This window comes from Thalia democratica, chromosome 7 (genome assembly GCF_965202585.1).
Source record: "Thalia democratica chromosome 7, ktThaDemo2.hap1.1, whole genome shotgun sequence".
Lineage (NCBI taxonomy): Eukaryota > Metazoa > Chordata > Thaliacea > Salpida > Salpidae > Thalia > Thalia democratica.
In genome coordinates, this window is record NC_139171.1 from 47313083 (window position 1) to 47334796 (window position 21714).

Here is a 21714-nt window from a genome sequence, read left to right on the forward strand (position 1 = left end):
AAATTTTTAAAGATGATAAGCTTTTTAGTAAGCTCATCGTTTTTTAAATAGAGCTGATGCATGCTAGTTAGCAGTTATTTGGACATTTTTTTGATCCAAAAGTTTGGACATCTGTTTTAAAACAAGCATAAACTTTTGTTTGATCTAGGGGTCGGCTAACTGCAGCCCGCATTGTACTTTCCAGCTAGAAAACACACTATTTAGAAACGACAAAAAATATTTTTTTGTAAAAACTTACAATTTAGCTTCGAATTTATTAGTCACCTATTATTAATGCTTAATCGCTGCATATTTTTTAATGGAATTTTAGGTTTAAAATCGTATTTTGATATTTATTCTACAACTATAATTAATAACTGCGGAAAATTTTTAGTATACAGTGCGACACGCAAGAATTTTTTTACACATAATTTGCTTGCGAGTTATAGTTTATATACTACTTTAAGCTATTCATTCATTAACTGACAAGTTTTAAAATCAACAGACGAAGAAGCAGACGAACTGAGTGAGTCCGAGGACGAAATTGAAAAAGCAGCAACTGTGTCCGATGCTTCATCAACAGAAGATGAAATTTCTTCTGGTATGTTTTGTTTTAAAATGCTTAAAAATTTAACAAAATTAAAAAAAATTAGATTAAAACTTGAAATATTTTAGATGAAGACGTGGAATCGATGAAAAGTGCCGAGGATGATAGCGATGAGATTTTTTCGTCTGATAGTTTGTCCATGTCCGAAGACGAAGACTCGAATGAAAAGTTGCCCACTAGCACTGTACGTTGTGTTTGTTTGTAGAATATGTATTTAAAACTTTAAAAATGAAAGTATTTTGTACTTGAAATTACTATCGTTACTACAGGATGAACTGCAAAAGCCGAAAAAAATGACACAAAAGAAAAAACAAGCTAGAAAAAGTGAAGGTATGGAAAAGTAGATGCTTGCAACAAATTATTAAAATTTATGTTTTTTTTTATGCAGTTATGTGGAATCAATTTTATTTTAAATAGTTTAACTCTTAAACAATTGTAGAAGCAGACTTGTTCGGAGAATCAGATGATGACAATGATTTGTTTGATTCTAAACCTGGAATGTTCGGTTCAGGAAAAGGTTTTTTTGACGCACCTGATAACAGTGGAGGTTATTTTCTTTAGAAATTTTAATATCATTGATACATGCATGGGAGTTCTTAAGTAAAATCCTGATCTTAACATGTTTTCGGTTATAGAACGTTGGTATTTTATACGTGGATAGAGAACTTTAATAAATCGTTAAAACAAGTTAATTTTTTAGTTTAAATGAAATTTAAATAAGTTTCGTATGTTCTTTACATTTTAGAAAACAAATTTAATATTTCTAATTTCTAATATTTATAAAGATTTATTGATAATACAAAGTTTCGCGTTATACAGCTCTTCAGTTATAATTTAATTCTTACTTGGTTAGAATTTTTGAAATATTAAATAAGTACTTATCTCTTTGAATTCAAGCTGAGAATTCTAAGTGTTGCTCTAAATATATATCAAAAGTTTTCTTTTAAATTATAGAAGTTTTTTTTATCTTTTTAATATATTTTTGAAGCTAAAAACTTAGTTAAAGCATTGTAAGTTTAATTCTGTTTTGGTATTTACCAGTGGCGTCGCGTGGTATTTTTGTTAGGGGGTGCTGCAGATGGAGTTGTCAACTTAAAAAAATCCCCTAATTTGAAACACTAAAATAAAGCTCAAGGAGTTAAAGATAAATAGGGAAATTTTCAAGCTAAAAGTCTTTAAGATACTAGCTTAAATACTTCTTAATATGAATATAAAAAAAATATGATATACTTAAAAATATATATTTTATACTTTTATACTTAATTTGAAATATACGAGAAATTTGTTTAAAAGTACTTAATGAAGGAAATAAATTACTATGTTGCTAAAAAAGTTTATCATAATACAGTACATAAATTTACAATATATCATACATTGATAAAAAGTTTGTATGTATTAACATAACTTAATTATAAGAGCAAAATAAGTTTTTTTTTTACAGATTAAAAAAATATTTATTTTTCGTGTTTAAATAACTTCTTACAATACAACTTTAAAAAAATTAAAAACTACGTATTTAACTATTTAAGTATCAATGCTTTTATTAACAAAAAAACGAAAACATGTTAAAAAAATTAAAATTAAGGATCAAAAAATTTCATTAATAACTTTTTTGTAGATTGTAAAGTTAACTCAAAAAGTAAAGTAACTTTTAAAGCAATTAAAAACAAATTGCTTTAAACAGTAACTTTGTTTCTTTTGAGTTACTTACTTATTTTTCAATATAATAAATAACATTAAAATTGAAAAAAAAATCACACGAGAAGGAATTTTCTTTTAAAACTTTTACAATGCAACACAAAGGTCTTGAAAAAGTTATACTTATTACAGCAGTAAAAAAAATTGACTTTATTATTAAAATAGTTTTACACACTAAAAAATTAAATAAAATTCTACATACGTTTTCAAACATATATAATTTTAATATCAGTTATAAAAAACTAAAAAGAAAAATTTAGTCAGAATTAGCTTTCAATATAGATAATAAACAAATAAAGCAAAGTTTGTTTAAAAGGTCTTTGTTTGCAAATTAAATAACTACAAGTTGTAAAATAACCTTTAAAAGTTTATATCTAGGATCAAAAAATTATTATCTAAAACAACTAACTTTTACTAAAAACATAATTGAAGTTAAGTCAGAATTAGTTTTCATATACAAAATTAACAAACAAAGCAAAATCTATGTGATAGTTCTTAATTTGTTGACTAAAAAAAAATAAAATTTGTAAAATAACCTACAAGCATTATCATCTAAATTAATGAAATACTAACTAAAAACATATAATGTATCTGAAAAAAAATAAAATATAAAGTTTAGTCAAAAGTAGCATTCAGTACAGAGAATTAAAAATAAAATAAAATATTTTAGGTAGTTCCTATTTGCAAACTATAGAAATTAAAAGTTTGAAAGTAACATATAAACTTTAATACTTAATAACAATAAATATTAATCAAAAACACAAAACAAAATAATCTTAATTAATCTCAGCTAAAAAATATATTAGGATGAAACAATGTTTCAAATATACCTTAGCTCTAAAGACCTTAAGTTATAAAGCTAATATTTTAGTTAAAACTGCAACAATCTCTGTAAACATAATAACTTTTTCCTCATAATATATTTTCATTTTTAAAGTAACAAACACATATATAAAATAAAATAATTTTTTTTCATATAGTTCAAACTTTTAGCTTAGTCATATAATAAACTTCAAACCTCTTGATGTACACTCTTGGGTAATTGAAATATCTGGTGTTGGTCTGCTGTTTTTTAACTTGAGCTTTTCAACCTCATACAAAGCATTTATATCAAGGCGTTTAAGCTGATCCACAGTCCATTCTTTATAATTTGTAGTTTGCATGTTGTTATTTTTTAAAACAACCTAAAAAATTAATTATGCTCGTGTTGAACTATTTGTGAAAATCTTTACACGGTACTGATATTTCAAAGCTTTTTTTTTTAATGTGAAAAGTATCTTGTAATATATAAGTAACGCTTTAATACAATTTCTAATGCTAATTTTTGTTATAAAAATATGATAGACCCCCTATGTCCTTTGTATTAAACAACTTTTTCATTTAAATTAAATAGATGAAACTTGTTAGTTTTAAAACAGGTTGATATAAGTTTAACTATGAGAATTGTCTTTTGTTGTGTAAGTAAGTTTATCTAAAAACTTTAATGTATTTGCCTAAAAAATCAAACTGGAAATAAACAATTAGTTTTTCTTTTGTTAAGTCAGTTTGTACTTTCCTCTCTTTATAAAATTTTAGTGCTCTCATACTTTAATTAACTATATGTCAAAATTCAATTCAAAGAGCAATTCAAAACAATTTATAGTTTACTTAAAAGTCTACAAAGTAAGCTCAAGCTGTATTAACCTATTTTATAAATGCTTTAATATCAATTTAAATTTCATGTCAAAACATACAGAAATCATGGAGTGGTATCAGAGTTCTTTTTAAAATTTTTTTTGTTATTTTGATCAGAATCAAATAGATGCTTAAAATAAAACTAGGGCAACAAAAGGTTCTTTATGTAAGCAATTTTACAGAAAAAAAACTATTTCACTATATCTTACCTTTTCCTTTATTTTCAGCAATTGTTAACAAAGTTTTTTAGCAAAATAATTAAGATTTTTTGAAATTTTTTAAGAATAGAGTTTTCAATTTTTGAGTGGTATTTAGTTTAAAATATTTTTTTTTTATATCTTTAATCATAATCTTGTTCTAAATATTTTTACATTAAGTTGAGAAAACTTTAGGTTGTAGATCTAAACTTGAAAATTTTTATTTTTTACACAAATTTTATTATCAATATAAGGCAGTTACATTTAAAAATTGCATGTAACTTGTTAGCTACATATTGCTTATTTCAATATTAAAAATTATCAAACAAAGTTAGTTATATTTAAAAGAAATTCAATAATTTTATGTAAATAAGATAGGTAGTCTTTATTTTCTTTTACTTTAAGGTAATCTGGAATAAAAAATTATGATATATAAAAAAAAACTTAATGACCATTTTTTAAAGAATTATCAATAAAACACACACAAATTTATTGAATTTTGAATTTTTTTTAATAATATCCTTTAAAAACTTGTTAAAACTTTTGGCTTATATAGATTTTTTTGTATATGTGTTGACCACTGGGTTTTGATCTTGCAACTTTCACCTCAAAAACTAAACTTTGCTTTCACTGTATTCAAGTTGTTTACATTTAGTAGTTTTTTCAATGTACAATGTTCAAAAACTAATTAGCAGTATACTCATATTCACTATATTCTTTATATTCAGTTTAATTCACATAACGCTGCATTGAATGCAGCTCCAAAAATAAGCTTTTCAACAACTTTTTGTATAGGATATTTGTATATGTTTAAAATGCAGCACACACAGTTTTAGCTTGCAGCGCCAGCCATTTAACGAATATTTGAAAACTGAATGTAAAATTTGAAAAACTAACAAATTTATCTTTAAGTTCAATTAAAAAAAGCAGGAAAACTCAAACAAAGGAAAATTTTCTTTTTTTTTCTTTTTTTTTTTGAGTAGGTGGGACTGCAGCTCCAGTGTGCCACCCCACGCGACGCCCCTGGTATTTACATATCAAACAAAGCACCAAAAGATTTAAGTGTCGGTTACCAAAAACTTTAATACAATATACAAAAAAGGATTGTTCGACGGAGCAGATATATCTGACTCTGAAAGCGACATTGACGAAAAGGTGGAAGAAACACCGGCTGCTGAGGCTCCCAAGAAAAACAAACCTAAAGGTGGCATCAGTCTTTTTGGTGGAGCTATCCAGAAGAATTTTTTCAAGGTAACGCCCGTTGAAAGTAGAATAAAAATACATTCGTGTGTTTATTGAGTAAGATCAGAAAATTTATGTACTATGCATATTTTTGTCTTATTTGAATTAAGTATTGAAAAGGTGATCACGAAAACCTTGACGGTTTTTGAATAAAATTTTCAATATGTATAAGTAAGGATTGATATAGATTAAAAAAAAACCTTGATTATCAAAAAAATAAAATTAAATGTTTAATATATATAATAAACTACAACAATCTTCTGATTATAAACTTTTACCATCTATTCATAAGTAAACTTTTTTTAATGTTGACACAGCATATAAAAGTTAATGTTAGAATTTTATTAAACTAAATTACTGTTAGTGATTTTTATTAAAAGAATAATTTTATTTAATATTATAAGATACTTGATTTTAAAGTGTATTTTTAGGAAAAGTTTAAAGATCAGAAACACGTGATATTTATTCAAAAAAAGCATATTAAAAAGCTTAAAACCACATAATTTCATATTTTAGGCATTTTCTTTGAGACTTCTTTGTTTTGTGGTTCAATTCAACTAATGATTCAGAAAATATAGTTCATTTAGCATTTTTATTTTTTATTTGCGAGATTACTACGACCTAAACTTAGTAAATAAAAACAAAACTATGCTCTAACTTTTTAACATCATCCTTAACATTTTCTTAATTTCCTACTTGTGGTAGGGTGATGAAAAGGCTGAAGTGTCCGACGATGACGAAGAAAGTGCAAATAGAAAAAGTGAAAAGCATGCTAAGGGAGAAATTATCGGAGATTCAAGTACTTAAATCTAAATATACTTGTTTAAAAATTTTTTTTCAAATTAAAAATAAATGTAACATTCCATTAACATTCAAGCCTGATTGTAGTAATTTTTAAACGTGAATTTTAATTCAGAGAAGCCAGTTGATCCACCGAAACAAGTTGGTTCCAAAAAGTCAGTTGCGAAAAAGTCCGTGCTGTTTGCGGACAGTGGCGAAAGTGATGACGGATTGTTTGCTTCTAGCAACAAAGGTGAGTTGTAAAAGTAAAAAAAAAACATAAAACTTTACCATCATTTTTATTGTTATTGTTTAATTTATTACTGCAAGTATGAATTATTAAAACAAAATTATTTAGGTTAATTATTTAGGTTATATATATAATTGTATAAGTGTAGTAGGTAATGTATTCATGTGTTTAGTTAAAGTTTGTTGATTTGAATAAACTTACAAGTTTTCTTTATTATTACTACTTTAGGTACTGAATTATTCAATAGACAGTTTTTATTATATACATACACGTGAGATAACGTATTGGTAAGCTTTATTTAATGATTTAATTACAATAAATTAAGTATTTTAATTTAAGTATAAATTTTTAAAGCTATGTTATTTAAATTTAGCATAAAGTTATTTATAAAACTTGTAGCACATTTTAAAGAAAAACTAAAACAAATATTAATAACTCATTTAAAGCACCTGTGAAGCCCACTGAAAAAAGAAGCAAGTCAATTTTGTTTGATAGTGAAAACTCTTCTGACGATAATGATGACAGCTTGTTTAATGATGCTCCTAAAGTTAAAAAAGGTATTCTTACATTGTTTATTAAAAGTAAAGTATATTAATTAGCTTATAACCACATCTTTCACAATCAATTTAGTCAACCAAAAAAAAATACTTTTAATTTTTTTAACTTTGCGACATCAGCTCTTTTTCAATAAAAAGCTGTGCATCACTGCTAGTGTAGCTTTTGTTGAATAACTAGCTAATTTAATTCCTTTTCTTTGAAATATTGTATAATGATCAATTGATATGAAATTTCTAACGTTATAAAGTTGTTTTGATTTATTTGTATTATATTGGAAACTGTATTTAGCAAGTTCTTCTGTTATAGAATTTGTTTCTAAACTATTATTTTTAAAATACTTGTTTAAAACTTTGAAAAAGATTTTGTTGAAAATTTTATACGGAAAAACATTAAATAACCTACCAAATCTTATTAAGTTCATAATTAGTGTTTTTTCCTAAACATACATGAAAATTTTTTTGTTGCATAATTAAAAAAATTAAACTAAATGATGTGGTTTGTGTTCAAACTTGTGTATATTGTTAAAAAAAAAGTATAATAATGAATGATGTAGTTCTTTTATGTATCAATATTAAACATATTTTATGATTTTTGTTTAATTCTTCTGTCAGAATTAATTGTTATAAATTTACAAATAACTATTTAAGCAATTAAATTAAGTTTTGATCGAAACTGTTATTTGTTTGTATGTTCTTTGTTATTTGTTTGTTAGTAGATTATATAAAAAAAAACTATATTAAAGCTCTCAATAGCCGAGCTACTTTTTGTGTTTAAAATTAAAAACTTACTCATAAATTTAGCAAAGAAATGCCTTAAATTTTCAATAATAATAGGCATTACAGGGTTGCCAAAAACTTGGAATCCTGAAAAAACCAGTAATTTGACAATTTAGGCTATAAAAAAATCTGGAAAAACTTGGAATTTTTAACAACTTTTACATGTTAAGTAGTAAAATTTCGATTTTAAACAAAAAATCCATCGTATAGATTATAGAATTATAGATAAAATTTTTTTGTCATAATCAATTTTTTTTTTACTAAAAAACACATATTTAAAGGGGCTTAAATACATTTTTTCAATGTCGTTATACTATATAACACAGTTTTTACGTTAAACTTAATTTTAAACTAAAAATAAACACTTAAATGTGTAATTTTAAAGTCCTGGAATAAGTTGTGTAAACCTTGAGAAAATTTGCCAAAAACATTTGGCAACCCTGGTCTTAACAAGTTTTAAAAACAAATTTGATATTCTCTTAAGTTTACAAATTAAAAGATACAATGTTTTTTATACATTATGTTTAAAAAACTGTCTTGAAGATTTAACTTATTGTTCAGGTTGTCGGCAACTAAATTAATTTATGGAAGATAATAAATTACATATCTTATGTGTAAAAGAACTATATTATAACTTATTCAGACATTCTTTTATCGAAACGAAAAGTAGTTTAAAACTTTTGCTTAAATGCATAATAAGCTATTTATGTTGAGCATTGTTTATAAAACTTAAATGTGTCTAAACCAAAACAAAAATAGTGTATTAAAAAACATTACAGCTTTTTAATGACGTTTTGATCAGCCTTGGATTAATTGCATTTAATTTTTATAAAGTTTATTTTATATGTTGTACATAACAGAAGTGCAGCCAGGCAAGAAACCAGCTGGTGGAGTTTCAATGTTCGGGAATTCCCTACAAGCAGCTATTAAAAGCAAAGTTGCTCCGAACCAATCAGATTCCGACAAATCTGACAATGATGATTGGTCTGACAACGAAAAAAGTTTGTTTGTATGAAAATATTATTTAGTAAAATAGTACTTTTTTGTTATCTGTTGAATTGCTTACAGAAGTCACACCACCTCCTGTGAAGTCCACTGAAAAAAGAAGCAAGTCAATTTTGTTTGATAGTGAAAATTCTTCTGACGATAATGATGACAGCTTGTTTACTGATGCTCCTAAAGTTAAAAAAGGTAAGATTGCTAAAGAGTTATGTTAATTAAACATTTTTAAAATTTAAAAGTTGATTTATTATTGCTTATTGTATAGTTTTACAATAATTGCCTAAGGAAGTAAGCTATTTATGCAATGATTTTTAAAAGAGCCATTCCAAATTTGTAAGAGTTTTTAGGGAGTTAAAATGTTCTGAATGTTATTAAAGTTTTGAAAATATTGGTCTCAGCTACTAAACAGTGTTAAAAGTATTTTGATGACTTCCCCAAAAGCCTTTTGTAAAAATACTTTTATTTTTGAATAGTATTTTTAAGTTTTGGTAAAGAAGACTACTAACAATTTAATAGGATTTTTTTATATAGTAAAATTCTTATTCTTTATGTTACAATAAAATTTTCAAAATACACTTTTGATCATTTCCTTAAGTTTTGAGGTTAATTGCCTAAGAAAAGAAGGAGAAATTTAGATTTTTAGGAAATTTCTAAAGCTCATAGAAAATCGGTAATAAAAATGCCTTTTCCATAAATAGAATCGGAAACATTTAACTAAATTAACTTATCTCAAAAATTAGTTTAAACTTCTATGTTCTATAAAAAGTATTTTATAGTACCCATCTAAGTTTCTTAGTAAAAACAATAATAAATAAATTTGTTCTAAAATGTTGCCTTATTTTTTGTTATATAAATATTTGTATTACAAAAAATTTTGATTCGTCTTCTAACAATTTTATATTTGCAAAAAAAACAATTGATATGTTTTAAGTTGAAGATTTTATATATAGGTCTAAAATTTTTTTTTTTTTGCAAAACTGTTTCGTCTTTTAATTCTTATCAATTATTATGTTAACATTAAGTAAACTTGGTAAAACTACTTGAGTTTACTAAAAGTTATTACGATAAAGATAACCAGATAATTTTATATTAAAGTGTAAAACTTTGTTTATTTTGTTAAAGTTTATGTTTAAAGTTCAAGTAATAAAAAAACTTTGATTTGAAAATTACTTAATAAGTTTTAGAATAAAAACTTTTCCACTTCTTCTGTTAAGTACTCCATAAATATTTTATTATTAGTAATTAACAAAAGTTGTAGAGAAAAGTCAGCTAATTACAGCTTAAAAATTTAGCATAAGTAATAATATTTCATTAAAAGCCCCTGTGAAGACCACTGAAAAAAGAAGCAAGTCAATTTTGTTTGATAGTGAAAATTCTTCTGACAATAATGATGACAGCTTGTTTAATGATGCTCCTAAAGTTAAAAAAGGTAGATTTATTTTTTAAATTAATTATCTATTAAGTACCATTAAAAACTCTAAAAAAATTAATCAGTCTAAATATTAAAAAAGCACATTTAGTAGTTTGTTTAATTAGATTTGCAGTTCTTAATTTCAAAGGAAATAATATTAATTTTTTTTAATGAAGTGTTTTAAGTTACTCATGATACTAACAAGATGAGTTACATTTTACACTTCACATTTTTTAGTATATCATAATAGATGCGCTGTGAAGAACATTATACTTATTAATAAACAGCTGAAAATGTTTTCATGTTGTCTAAATTGCTTTAAGTTTGAATAAAACTGTTTTGTAGAAATTAGTTTAAATAGGTTAAGTAAATAACCAAATTTTTATAAAAGTAGTCATACATTTTAAGGTCTATGTTTAAAAACTAACTAAAGTTTACATAAAATGTAAACGAAGCAAAATAGTATTTTATTTTCTGTATAATCTTTAAAGATATCATAAGTAACTGTTTATAAATGAAATTATGGATAAGCTTTTACTAAAAAAATCAAAAATTTTTGTGCTGTTTTAAATAATTGTTACTGCTTTCTTATGACGTTTTAATCAACCTTGAGTTCTTTAGTTTTTAAACTTTTTAATATTTAACGAATCGTACATAACAGAAGTGCAGCCCAGTAAGAAACCAGCTGGTGGAGTTTCAATGTTCGGGAATTCCCTACAAGCAGCTATCAAAAGCAAAGTTGCTCCGAACCAATCAGATTCCGACAAATCTGAGAAAGATGATTGGTCTGACAACGAAAAAAGTTTAAATGATTTAATTCTTCTTTTTATGGATACTTTTTTTACTTAGTATTTTAAAAGTATGTCAAATTTTAATCGACATGATAATTATCTGTTCAATAAATTTACAAAATCTTGTTAAAGTATAAACTTTCTATCCTAGTTTAATAATACTATAGCAAAAACTAAGATTTATATTCTGATTTAATCAACACTTTGTAAAATCTTTTTTACATTAAATTATAAATTATTTTTATTTTTTTTATAACAAATAATATGTTTTTTTTGTTGAATTGCTTACAGAAGTCACACCACCTCCTGTGAAGCCCACTGAAAAAAGAAGCAAGTCAATTTTGTTTGATAGTGAAAATTCTTCTGACGATAATGATGACAGCTTGTTTACTGATGCTCCTAAAGTTAAAAAAGGTAAGAGTATTTAAAGTACTGAAAATTTAGTTTTTACACATATTTAATTTGTTTAATTTTTTTTTTTTCATAATATGCACTATTTCTATTATTCTGATTTAAATAGAGTATAGACTGTTTTTATTTTATTTTTAATGTTTTACTTTTTGTCTCTTAGTTTTTATCTTTGCACAAACTTTCAAAATCTGAAATTCAAGTTACGAAATTTTAAATTTAGACAATTCGAATTCAAAAGTTCAAATTACAATATTTTTAATTAAATCTTGTAACAATTTACAGTCGACAATTTAAGTTACTGCATCCCATGTTACGTCAATTTTAATTTTGATAACTCAAATTCTGACATTTTAAATTAGAATATGTCAAATTACTTCAATTGAAAATTCGATGATTTAAACTAATTATTTTTTAAATACAATTGAAAACTTAAACTTATTTCCATAGCGGGAAACTGTATTAGTCGTTATGATCGCCCTTGTGACTTTTCGTTTTTTTAATTTGTTGACATCTCCACTTTTCCAAATGAATAATTTAGAAAAATATTATTTTTTTTTAGTTTTAACAAGTCTTTGTTATTGATAGATTTAGCTTAAATGTAGTGTATTAACTTAGTGACATTTCTGATTTTAACTTAATTTATAAAATATAAACAATTATGGCTTGCTTAAAAAATTATTTTTACTAAATTTTTACTATACAAATTACTTTTAAAAAGATAAGTTAACACTTACTTAACTAAATAACGGTATACTATCAAAATCCACCCACGTTCAAAATCCACCCATTTTTTAAAAATATTTTCTTTATTTATCAATTAATTTTATATATATAATTAATAAACTTGTATTTTTTGCTTTTTTATGTTATTTATTTGTTATATATTTTTCACTATCACTGTTACCCCTAACCCTTACCTTCGATCGGTAAGCGGTTCTCGAATTTTACTGGGTGGATTTTGGTCGCGGGTGGATTTTGAACCTGTCCCCGAAATAACACCTGAACCAGGGAGCGGCAATCTGATTCCCACGGGTAATGCCAACCCACCAAGCACAACTCTGCGGCCGTGACGTTTTTTAGTAATTTTATTTTTTGTAGCTTGGAAACAACACTTGCAAAACAAGCAAACTTAAGATTTTTATTATAAGTATATTAAGATGTGATCTCAACCTAGTTGTTGATCTTCATTTAAAGAAGTTTTTATTTTAAACTTGCATTAAACTTTTTTTTCACTTTTACTTTTTACTATATTTTTCAAAATTACAGTTGCCCGCGATATAATAAATTTTTAGGTAATGTTAAACCTAGCCCGACACTTAAAAAACGACTACCAAACCCAAATCTAATCAATGAATGGTTTTACATGATGAAATTTTAATTCTATTTGTCTAATGTTTTTCCTCTGGAACATAATAAAAGTATTTAGAAAAAGTGCTTATATATTGAAAGCGATCAGGAAACATCGGCAAAAGTCTGATTTTCCTGAACTTTTTTTATGCCGTGAGACAAGCTCAAATTAAAAAAAGGGTTTAGTCATACCAAATTGATCGAATTCGATTCTTTTATATGTATTGAAACATTAAACTTGATGTTTTATAATATCATACAGTGTAAAATAATTTCAAAATGTTTATAAGTAAATTAGTTTAATGTTTATACTTCCTTATAACCTTTTTTTCAAACTTAAAACTACTACAATAAAAAAAATATTTAAGAAAAGACATAAGTAGTAAAATATCTATTATTAAAAAAATACTATGTTATTATTACTTTTCACTTAACCCTTAAAATCAGGCTGACGCAGTCAAGCACGACCTTAAAACTTTATTTTTCAGTATTCATTTTTAACTAAATTGTACATAACAGAAGTGCAGCCCAGCAAGAAACCAGCTGGTGGAGTTTCAATGTTTGGGAATTCCCTACAAGCAGCTATTAAAAGCAAAGTTGCTCCGAACCAATCAGATTCCGAAAAATCTGACAATGATGATTGGTCTGACAATGAAATAAGTATAAAATTTTTCTTTAGTAAACATTTATTCACCAGATAATTGATAAGTAAATTTAAAATAAAAAGTGAAAATAAAAAAGTTGCTTGAATATAAGTTTAACATATTTTAAAAGAACTTATTTTTTAAGTTTGACAAACAGAGAACACTGTTTAAATAAATTATTTTTGTCATAAACTTTCATCATTAATGTTGTGTAGCTAGAAATTTACCTTTAGATTAATAGTTTAGTAAGTCTCTTAATAATTGAGGGATAAATGATTTTTGATAATATTGAGTAATTATAACAAGTTATCAATTTAATTTACTTATAATGATTAATTAATGATATATTTTTGAAAAGCTTGCTTAAATTGATAGTTTTTAGGTCGATTAAGGCAGTAATGGGATTTTAACTTTTTGTCTATCAAAATGACAAATTTGTCAAATTTTAGTAATGTGAAGTTACTTTTGTTTTTGTGCTTGAAGTTTTTGTTGTTGCCTTAACCCAGGGTTTCCCAAAGTGGGCAAAGTGGCACCCTTGGGGGCCATGACAGAAGTTTAGGTGGCCATGAACAATAAAGCGGCCACAGAGTCAAAAAGAGTTTCCTTAAAGGGGGGCCATGAGGTCATAATTAAAACTTACACTAGATACTCTGAAGTTGATGACGAAGATTAAAAAAGGTCGTAGGTGTTTTTATTGGTAGATTTGAAACTTACACTAGATATTCTGAAGTTGGTGATGAAGAGCAAAATAAAAGGTCTTAAGTGTTGTTAATGGTAGTTTTTTTCAGTAATCTTGTTAGAGGGGGCCATGGCTTTTTAGATTTATTTAAAGGGAGCCTTTTGATTAAAATTTTTGGAAACTCTGCTTTAAGCAAACAAAGCTATTACATATTTATACCAGTGTTTCACAAAGTATCACACAGTTTGCAATTGTGCATAAAAATTATTTAACTGAGTAAAAAAAATACTTCGTATAAAAAAACAGGTTTATTTTACATCCTTAAAAAAATAAAACTATTTTTGGTTGTTCTAAACAAGTTTTGATACAAAACTTTATTATTTATTTATACAAAAAGAGAAACTAACCATAAAAAGAGCAGTTTTTGTAATAAAAAAGTACAAACTCAGTAATCCACTGTGCACAGATTTTAAAAAGTTGAGGAACAACTATTTGTACTAACAAGTTTTAAATTTAATTACTTTTGCACAAATGTATTGTTTTAACTCAATATACACAATTTTATAAGGTTTTACCAATCCTGCTATTAAGTAATGATATTTAACTAAAAATAATTAGTGTTTTTAAATGTTTTGAATAACTTTTAAACTGACTATACTTTGTTTATTACGTTATTCTACCTTATTATGTTCTGATTTAGTTTAGTTTCTACAAGTTTAATATGGATATTTTTTGTTAAACGATTACTGTTGTACAAAGATAAAAAATAAGTATGCTCAAAAATCCTTAATTTTCATATAGTTTTAAAAACTTTATGTACTTTATTTTTTACATATTTTACTCTGCTAAAAAATTGTTTATTTATGTCGTTTTGTAAACATAGACTGCACAATCAAATACAATCATTTTCTTAGTGAGTTTTATCATTAAGTATAAACATATTTAAGTCTTAAAAAAAGTGAGTTGCCCTTTTTAAAAATGTTTTTAAAGTGTTTTTTATAAACCAAGGCCGATTATGGCTAGTTTTTAGTGACTGAAGTTAATTTTTTATATCTTCGAAGAGCGGCAATCTTTTTTTATAAGTCTAGTAGCTTAAACTATTTAATAAAAAGTTATGATTACAAGTATTTTCTTTAAGAGTCGGCACCCAGCAAGAAACCAGCTGGTGGAGTTTCAATGTTCGGAAATTCCCTACAAGCAGCTATTAAAAGCAAAGTTGCTCCTAACCAATCAGATTCCGACAAATATGACAATGATGATTTGTTTGCTGTTAGTTATTTAATTATAAACTAATCTTGATTTAATTATAATTTATCAAAAATATAAAGTGAAAGCAATCAATAACGTGAATACTATGACTTGGTTTTATTGGTTATTTTTTCTTTTATTTGGTTTGAACATTAATCACATGTATTGTTATAAGAATTCTTCAAATTTTCAAGCCTAAATTGCTAAATAGGTTTATTTGTTTATATGATTGAACACTAATTTCACAGTTTTGGATAGTTTTTAAAGTTTTACAAACTTTTAGCAGTTGAATATTTTTGATTTGTTCAATTATGTTAATTTATTGACGCTATGTTAATTGTTTTGACTCTTTTATAGAAATATTTAATATTAACTGTTATTAAAACTTTGTATCTCAAAGTTTTAGATAAAAGTATGTTTTTGTTTTTATTCCAGTTATTTAAGTTAAAGACTAGTTATTGAAGTACAAATGTATAGCAAAAATTTCTTTAATGTTATTATTTTAAATAAAGTGTCAACAAAGGTTAACATTAAATGATTTTTATAATCTTGAATTGTAATTGAAATCACAAATAAAAAATTTCTTGCTATACGAAATCAAAGTTTTATTTACAGTATTTGCAATATTTTGTACTAAGCGTTTTTAATTACAGCTGCAGTTAATTTTTTATAGAAAAGCGATTTGCATGATAACAAAGAAAAAGCTAAAAGCAGTTTGAACTCATCTAAAGCTAAAACACTTTCAAAAGTAAAACAAGCGTCGAGTTTGTTCAACTCTGACGAGTCTTCCAGCGGTGGCAGCCCGTTTAGCCTGAAAGCAAAAGTGCCGCCGAAAAAGGTCAGTAAAAACGAAAAAGCAGCGAAATCGTCGCTGTTCAGCAGCGAGTCTGACGACGACGGTCTTTTCGGAGCGCCGAAGAAGAGAAGCGGCTCGAAGCTGTCGCGCAACTCGAAGCTGAGCTTGTTCAGCGACGACGACGACTTTTTCGAAGTTCTCAACGAGTCAGAAGACCGCTTGAAGAAGTCAAAGGGCCTGACCAAACCCAAAAGTGTTCTCGAGTCTGCTTCGTTTGAAAAACAAAGCGACAAAAGTAACGATTCGTTGTTGAACCGAAAAGTTAGTAAAACATTTCTTTAGTTTTTTATAGCATTGTTCTGCAGCCAGGTTTAATTGTGCACAATGATATCAATGAGTCCTAAGACTTGTTGGTACTAAAAATTATAAAAGTTCTATAGAGTAGATAATAAGTTATAACTTTATTGATGCAATCTTTTTTACTTTTATTAATTTGCTTTGAATTTTTATTACTCAATTTCCCAACATGTATGCGAGCTTGAGAAAAATTCTCGATAGAATTGGTTGCTGTTTAAAGCAAACAATAATTAAATAATTATAATTACAAATTTAATTTGTTTTATTTTCTGTGAGATTGAGGCTTAAGACGTTTGCAAAGTTGTGGTGATAAAGCTTATTTAGTTTTACAATTTTACATCTGTTTGTTTTAAATCAGAACTTTTTTTAGAGTTTAAAAAAAATTGCAAATGTTTTGCAAAAAGCAATTGAAATAAAAAACTGTGAAGAAAAAACAACACTAAAAAGTAACAATTCTGAGTAGTTTAATTATGATTTTCTAGTTACCTTAATGTTATTTTAATTATAAACTAGCATAACTTAAGAAAACTGTACTACTATTGTAATAAATTTTAAAAGCTTTTATACTTAAAAGAGCAAGTTTATTTTAAGGCTTTAGGATGTCCCAAATTATTTTTTATAAGTTAATCTAAATTTTCTAGAGTTTTATGCTATCCGACTCTTTTTATTGCTAAATGATATTCAAAGATTTAAGGATTTAAACTTGGTGAGTTCAATGTGTTTCTTAAGAAAGGTGAAAGCTAAAACGGCAAAAATACTATATAAAAATTTTTTTTCTTCTTCATTTTTTAACCATTAAAAAATTTTTTTTAAAGTAATTCCAGCAGTAATGTTTAAATTGTTCTAACGGAGGAAATATTTTATCACAGTACAATGATTTTGTTAAAAAAGACGATTTTTTGTAGTTTTGATATTTATCTTCAAATATTTAAGAACTTTTTTAAACTGTTTAAATCGTCAGGGTTGCCACAAAACCTGGAATCCTGGAAAAACCTAGAACTTGACATTTTAAGCTAAAAAAACCTGGTATTTGAGAAATTTTGAAAAACCTGGAAAACTTGGAACTTTGAACAAAAATAGTTTAAAAACTAATTACATAAGACAATAAACTAAAAATAGGCCTAAAAATGTATACTTTCGAAAACCTGGAAAAATTTTCTCAAAAACTAGTGGCAACCCTGAATCGTGTTTTCCAAAATTTAAGGTTTCTATCTCTAAACAGAAAAATAATACAGGCTTTCAGTAAATTATCGAGAAAATTGACAATGAAAAAGTTGTGGTCCATACTTTTGTATCAAAAACTTTTTACAATGCACTTTTTCTTACTCTTTCTTTTAAATTAATTTAAATTTTCTATTTTATAAAAAATACTTTTAGTTCATACCTTAGACTTCGGTATAAGATAAAATTTTCCCTTTTTCTAAAAATAGTCTCGACCACCCTTAACCTTAACATATACATATATTTTTGTGAAACTTTTGTTAGCAAACGATTAAATCTATATTTTGAACAGTTATATATATTTTTTCTAATTATAATATAAGTTCAAATAAACAGTTTAACTTCTAAAGGTTTTGGATTATTGAAAGTTTAGGTCAAGTATTGAAAAATAGTTTTATTATTTAAATTGAATACTTGTAAATGTTGTATTTAGAACAAAATTCAAATTTTTAGCATTTGCAAGTATATAAGTTAAATTGTTAACAAATAATTTGATATATATTTTTTAGTACATTGTTATTGATATGTTTGTTCATTACCGTTTTAAAATACAGTTTTATCGTTTAAAAATCATTTATACTTTTTTTTTAATTTTATACTTTTCATTCAATTACACAAATCTTATGTCTGAAAGCATTTAAAAGCTAAACTATTTTAAATCAGTTAATAGTTTTATTTATATTATTTAATTTAATTGTAGATAAAACCTATGCAAACTTTTGTATTATCTACAAGTTTTTATCTTCTTATTTACAATTACAGCCTAACTCAACAGCAGAAGCTATTGGAGAAAAAAGTAAGTTGTTAAATTACTATTAAAACAAAAGTCAGAAACGTAAATTAAATGCTATTATGTCTATATTCAACTTTTTTTCCAAAATATTGTTGATCTATATTGGTTTTTTAATACTGAATTTCGAACTTCTTGTAATAGTTAAATATTAAACTATAGGGTTTTTATTAAGTTGAAATTTTAACTTTTAAATTTAAATATTTTCATTTGGTATTTAATATCTCAACAATGAGTTTTTGAAACTGATACATGATTTTGAACGAAGGATTTAAAGATTTTTTTTTAAATTGCCGTTTTCTAAATCTCGTCTAGTAAAAATTTTATTACTAGTTTTTAGTAAGTTTTCGTTATAACTTAACTCTATTCTTATAAATGTTTTTTTATTGCTTGAAAATATATTTTTTGCTAAAAAGCATCTTGAAAAAAATTTCTATCTGTTAAATGAATTATTGTTTAACGACAGACAATGAAGAAAAATTAACATCAGAAAGTCCACAGAAAGCAAAGTCTAACGAAAGTTCTGTTAATGAAACAGCTAGTATTATATTACCGTCGGGCGGGGCTAGAGATTTGTTCGTTTTTACTATATGCTAGTGTTTAGGTTTTAATAGTTACTGTTAATAAGTTAACTAGATTTAAATTTAAAAATAAATAACCAAAGCTAAAAAATGTAATCAGATTTTTTTGCTGAAAACTGGACAGTTTATATTAGTTTGTAAAATACAAGCATATAACACAAGTATATCCAATTAAAACCGTCACAAATCTATGTACCAAAACCTTTTTTGAAAGGTCTGTCGTTAATTTTTTATCTTATTGTCAACTTATTTATTATTAAAAACTTATTTAGATAAACTCTGTATATTTAAAAACTATATTTGAATAATTTTTTCAGTGTTATTAATAATGATTTTATGAAGTAAACGAGGGATCGTTAAAAGATGTTGTTGTAAAGAATAGTGAAAACTTAATTTTTTTAACATATAGGTATGGTTTTTAATACCAGATTGCTTATATTTATTTGTTAATATTATTTATTCATTAATAATAGTCCGATAAAATGTAATTGTTACAATAGTTGTTAAAAGAAATCATAATTAAACTACGAACGTTGCATTGTTTAACTTTGTTACTTTATAACGTTATTTAAGTTTTTAAGTATATTTTGAAATTAAAATACCTTTTATTTTAGTAAAAGTAATTTTTTTAAAAAGGATGTAATTAAACTAAGATTGTTTATTTTATTAGAGGTGAAAACTTCAAACGGAGCCAACTTATAGATATAGTTTATAAATTACTTCGAAACTTAAGAGCATCATAAACTTATAATTTTGAATTATAATGAGAAAATTTGCAGAATAGTTTTTTTAAAATTATTATTTTTTTCTGATCACAAAACTGCTTAGGCAGCTAAATTCGCTCAGTTAAATTTATATAAACAGTCAAACTGATGGTCTCTTTAAATTGTTTTATCTAAATTTTTCTTGATTAAATTACGATAACTAAGTATAAAACACATTTTTTCTTTCACTTTGGTACAAAATTTGAAGAATGCTCAAACGAGCGTACTCAACTGGAATTTCGTATTAAACTAATTACTAACAAATGTAAAACGAATTTTGAACTCCGAAACGGCCGGTTCAAAAATGCGTACAAATTAGGAAATGTGTAGTTTAGGCGATATTACTTAAGCGGAGAATAATTGTAATAAGCTACATTAGTTTTGAAAAATAATGATGAGAAAATAATTTAAAGAACTTTAAATAAAACATTTATGCAAACTATTAATTTAGTTTGAATTTAGGCTCAACTTTTTACAACTGATTCGTTTGATGTACTTAAGAAAATCTAAGCGCAGATTGATTAAAATACAAATTCTGTATATTTTCACAGTAAAGATCATTGACTAAATACTTTATTTTGCCGACTAAATTAAAATGATTAAAAAACACTTTTTATAACCTTGCTTTTAAAATAAGTGTTAAATGTTGTTCAACTAGCTATATTTTACTGTTAAGTGAATAAAATAATTATATGTACTTTTCGTTCAAAATTTTGATAAAATTAGATTTATAAATTGCTTTGTTTTTATAGATAATCTAACTTAGTTCTCTATAGAGAAAAGGAAACGGTATCACCCTTAGAGCCAGAAAATGTCGCAATAAACAAAGAAAACCATAAAGAAAAAACAAATGATGTTGCTAAACCAAAGTTTTCGGGTGGAAGTATAAAAAGCTTAAAGGTATTTAAAAAAAAAAGTTTTTAGTTATATTATAGTATTTAACTAAAATACAATAAGAAGCACATGGTGAAAATATTTTTGCTTTTCTGTTAAAAAAATATTCTATTGTCCGCTCACTCTAAAGTTTCTTTGGATTAACTTCGACTCAGTTATTACACAAATATAAAAAGTAGTTTTAAAAACATTATTTTAAAAGTTTATGACATATAACCGAAAATATTTTAAACAAAATGTTTACCGTTCTGATAAAGGTTTACGTAAATAGTTAAGTAGTTTTTTACACTAACATGTTTTAGTTTGTTGAATAATTAAACTGAACAACACCCATTTCGGCTGATGAATTCCTTATCAGCTACGTTTTAATCAAAGTTTGATTACATCAGCATTTAAAAATTATCTCTAAAACTTTCGAAAAATTTCGATACGAAAAGCACAACTCGGCCACATACGAAGTTTTTCTAACACATTTCTGAAGTGTTGTTGTTGTTGCACAAACAAAAGCAAGGCCCGTTGTTTACAAACAACAGCGCCACAATTTTTTCCACTACAAATTCAACTGCTACTTACTTCAATGTGATCACGGCATACTTTTTTGCAGCTCGGACTCAACATCAACCCGCTGGCGATGCGTCCGGGCTCCCAGCCGCAAATCAAACGGGGCCTGGACCAGGCCGCCCCACTCCAAACCGTCACCAAGTCGAGGGCGAAGGGGCAGAAAGGTCGACGGCCGCCGAGCCGAAAAGGCCGCAGAACGCAGGCGGCACAAGTGACAGGTTGGTTTAATTCCCTTAACACGCGCGTTGCTTTTCGCTTAAATGTGGCTTTTGGTCGGTGTCGCTTTCGTGCGAGCAGAGTTAAACTGACAGTATTTCGCGCCGTTCCTGTTGTTGCTGCGTCACTCGCTTGTCAACGCTGATCTGTTTTGATTTTGCCTAAGTCCGTGCCTCGTTGAGTCACTTGATGTGTGGAATGTGTGATGAATATTAGAAAAAAATAAAGCTGTAATTTTTG

At 25.9% G+C, this 21714-nt stretch overlaps 1 protein-coding gene across 2 annotated transcripts in view; it reads left to right on the top strand.

The window, feature by feature from the left end:
• LOC145840333 (uncharacterized) overlaps window positions 1-21714 on the top strand; it is a 38646-nt gene that overhangs the window by 5840 nt on the left and 11092 nt on the right. The window contains exons 7-26 of one of the 2 annotated variants that reach the window (XM_082947557.1): window positions 485-580; window positions 655-770; window positions 856-916; window positions 1026-1133; window positions 5258-5406; window positions 6103-6196; window positions 6314-6430; window positions 6874-6984; window positions 8622-8762; window positions 8830-8952; window positions 10082-10192; window positions 10836-10976; window positions 11257-11379; window positions 13243-13383; window positions 15185-15315; window positions 15968-16411; window positions 18431-18464; window positions 18925-19033; window positions 20580-20703; window positions 21302-21476. In XM_082947557.1, the coding sequence (XP_082803683.1) occupies window positions 485-580; window positions 655-770; window positions 856-916; window positions 1026-1133; window positions 5258-5406; window positions 6103-6196; window positions 6314-6430; window positions 6874-6984; window positions 8622-8762; window positions 8830-8952; window positions 10082-10192; window positions 10836-10976; window positions 11257-11379; window positions 13243-13383; window positions 15185-15315; window positions 15968-16411; window positions 18431-18464; window positions 18925-19033; window positions 20580-20703; window positions 21302-21476 (2649 nt within the window). The remainder of the gene's footprint in view (window positions 1-484; window positions 581-654; window positions 771-855; window positions 917-1025; window positions 1134-5257; window positions 5407-6102; window positions 6197-6313; window positions 6431-6873; window positions 6985-8621; window positions 8763-8829; window positions 8953-10081; window positions 10193-10835; window positions 10977-11256; window positions 11380-13242; window positions 13384-15184; window positions 15316-15967; window positions 16412-18430; window positions 18465-18924; window positions 19034-20579; window positions 20704-21301; window positions 21477-21714) is intronic. The other variant, XM_082947558.1, reaches the window with a different exon arrangement.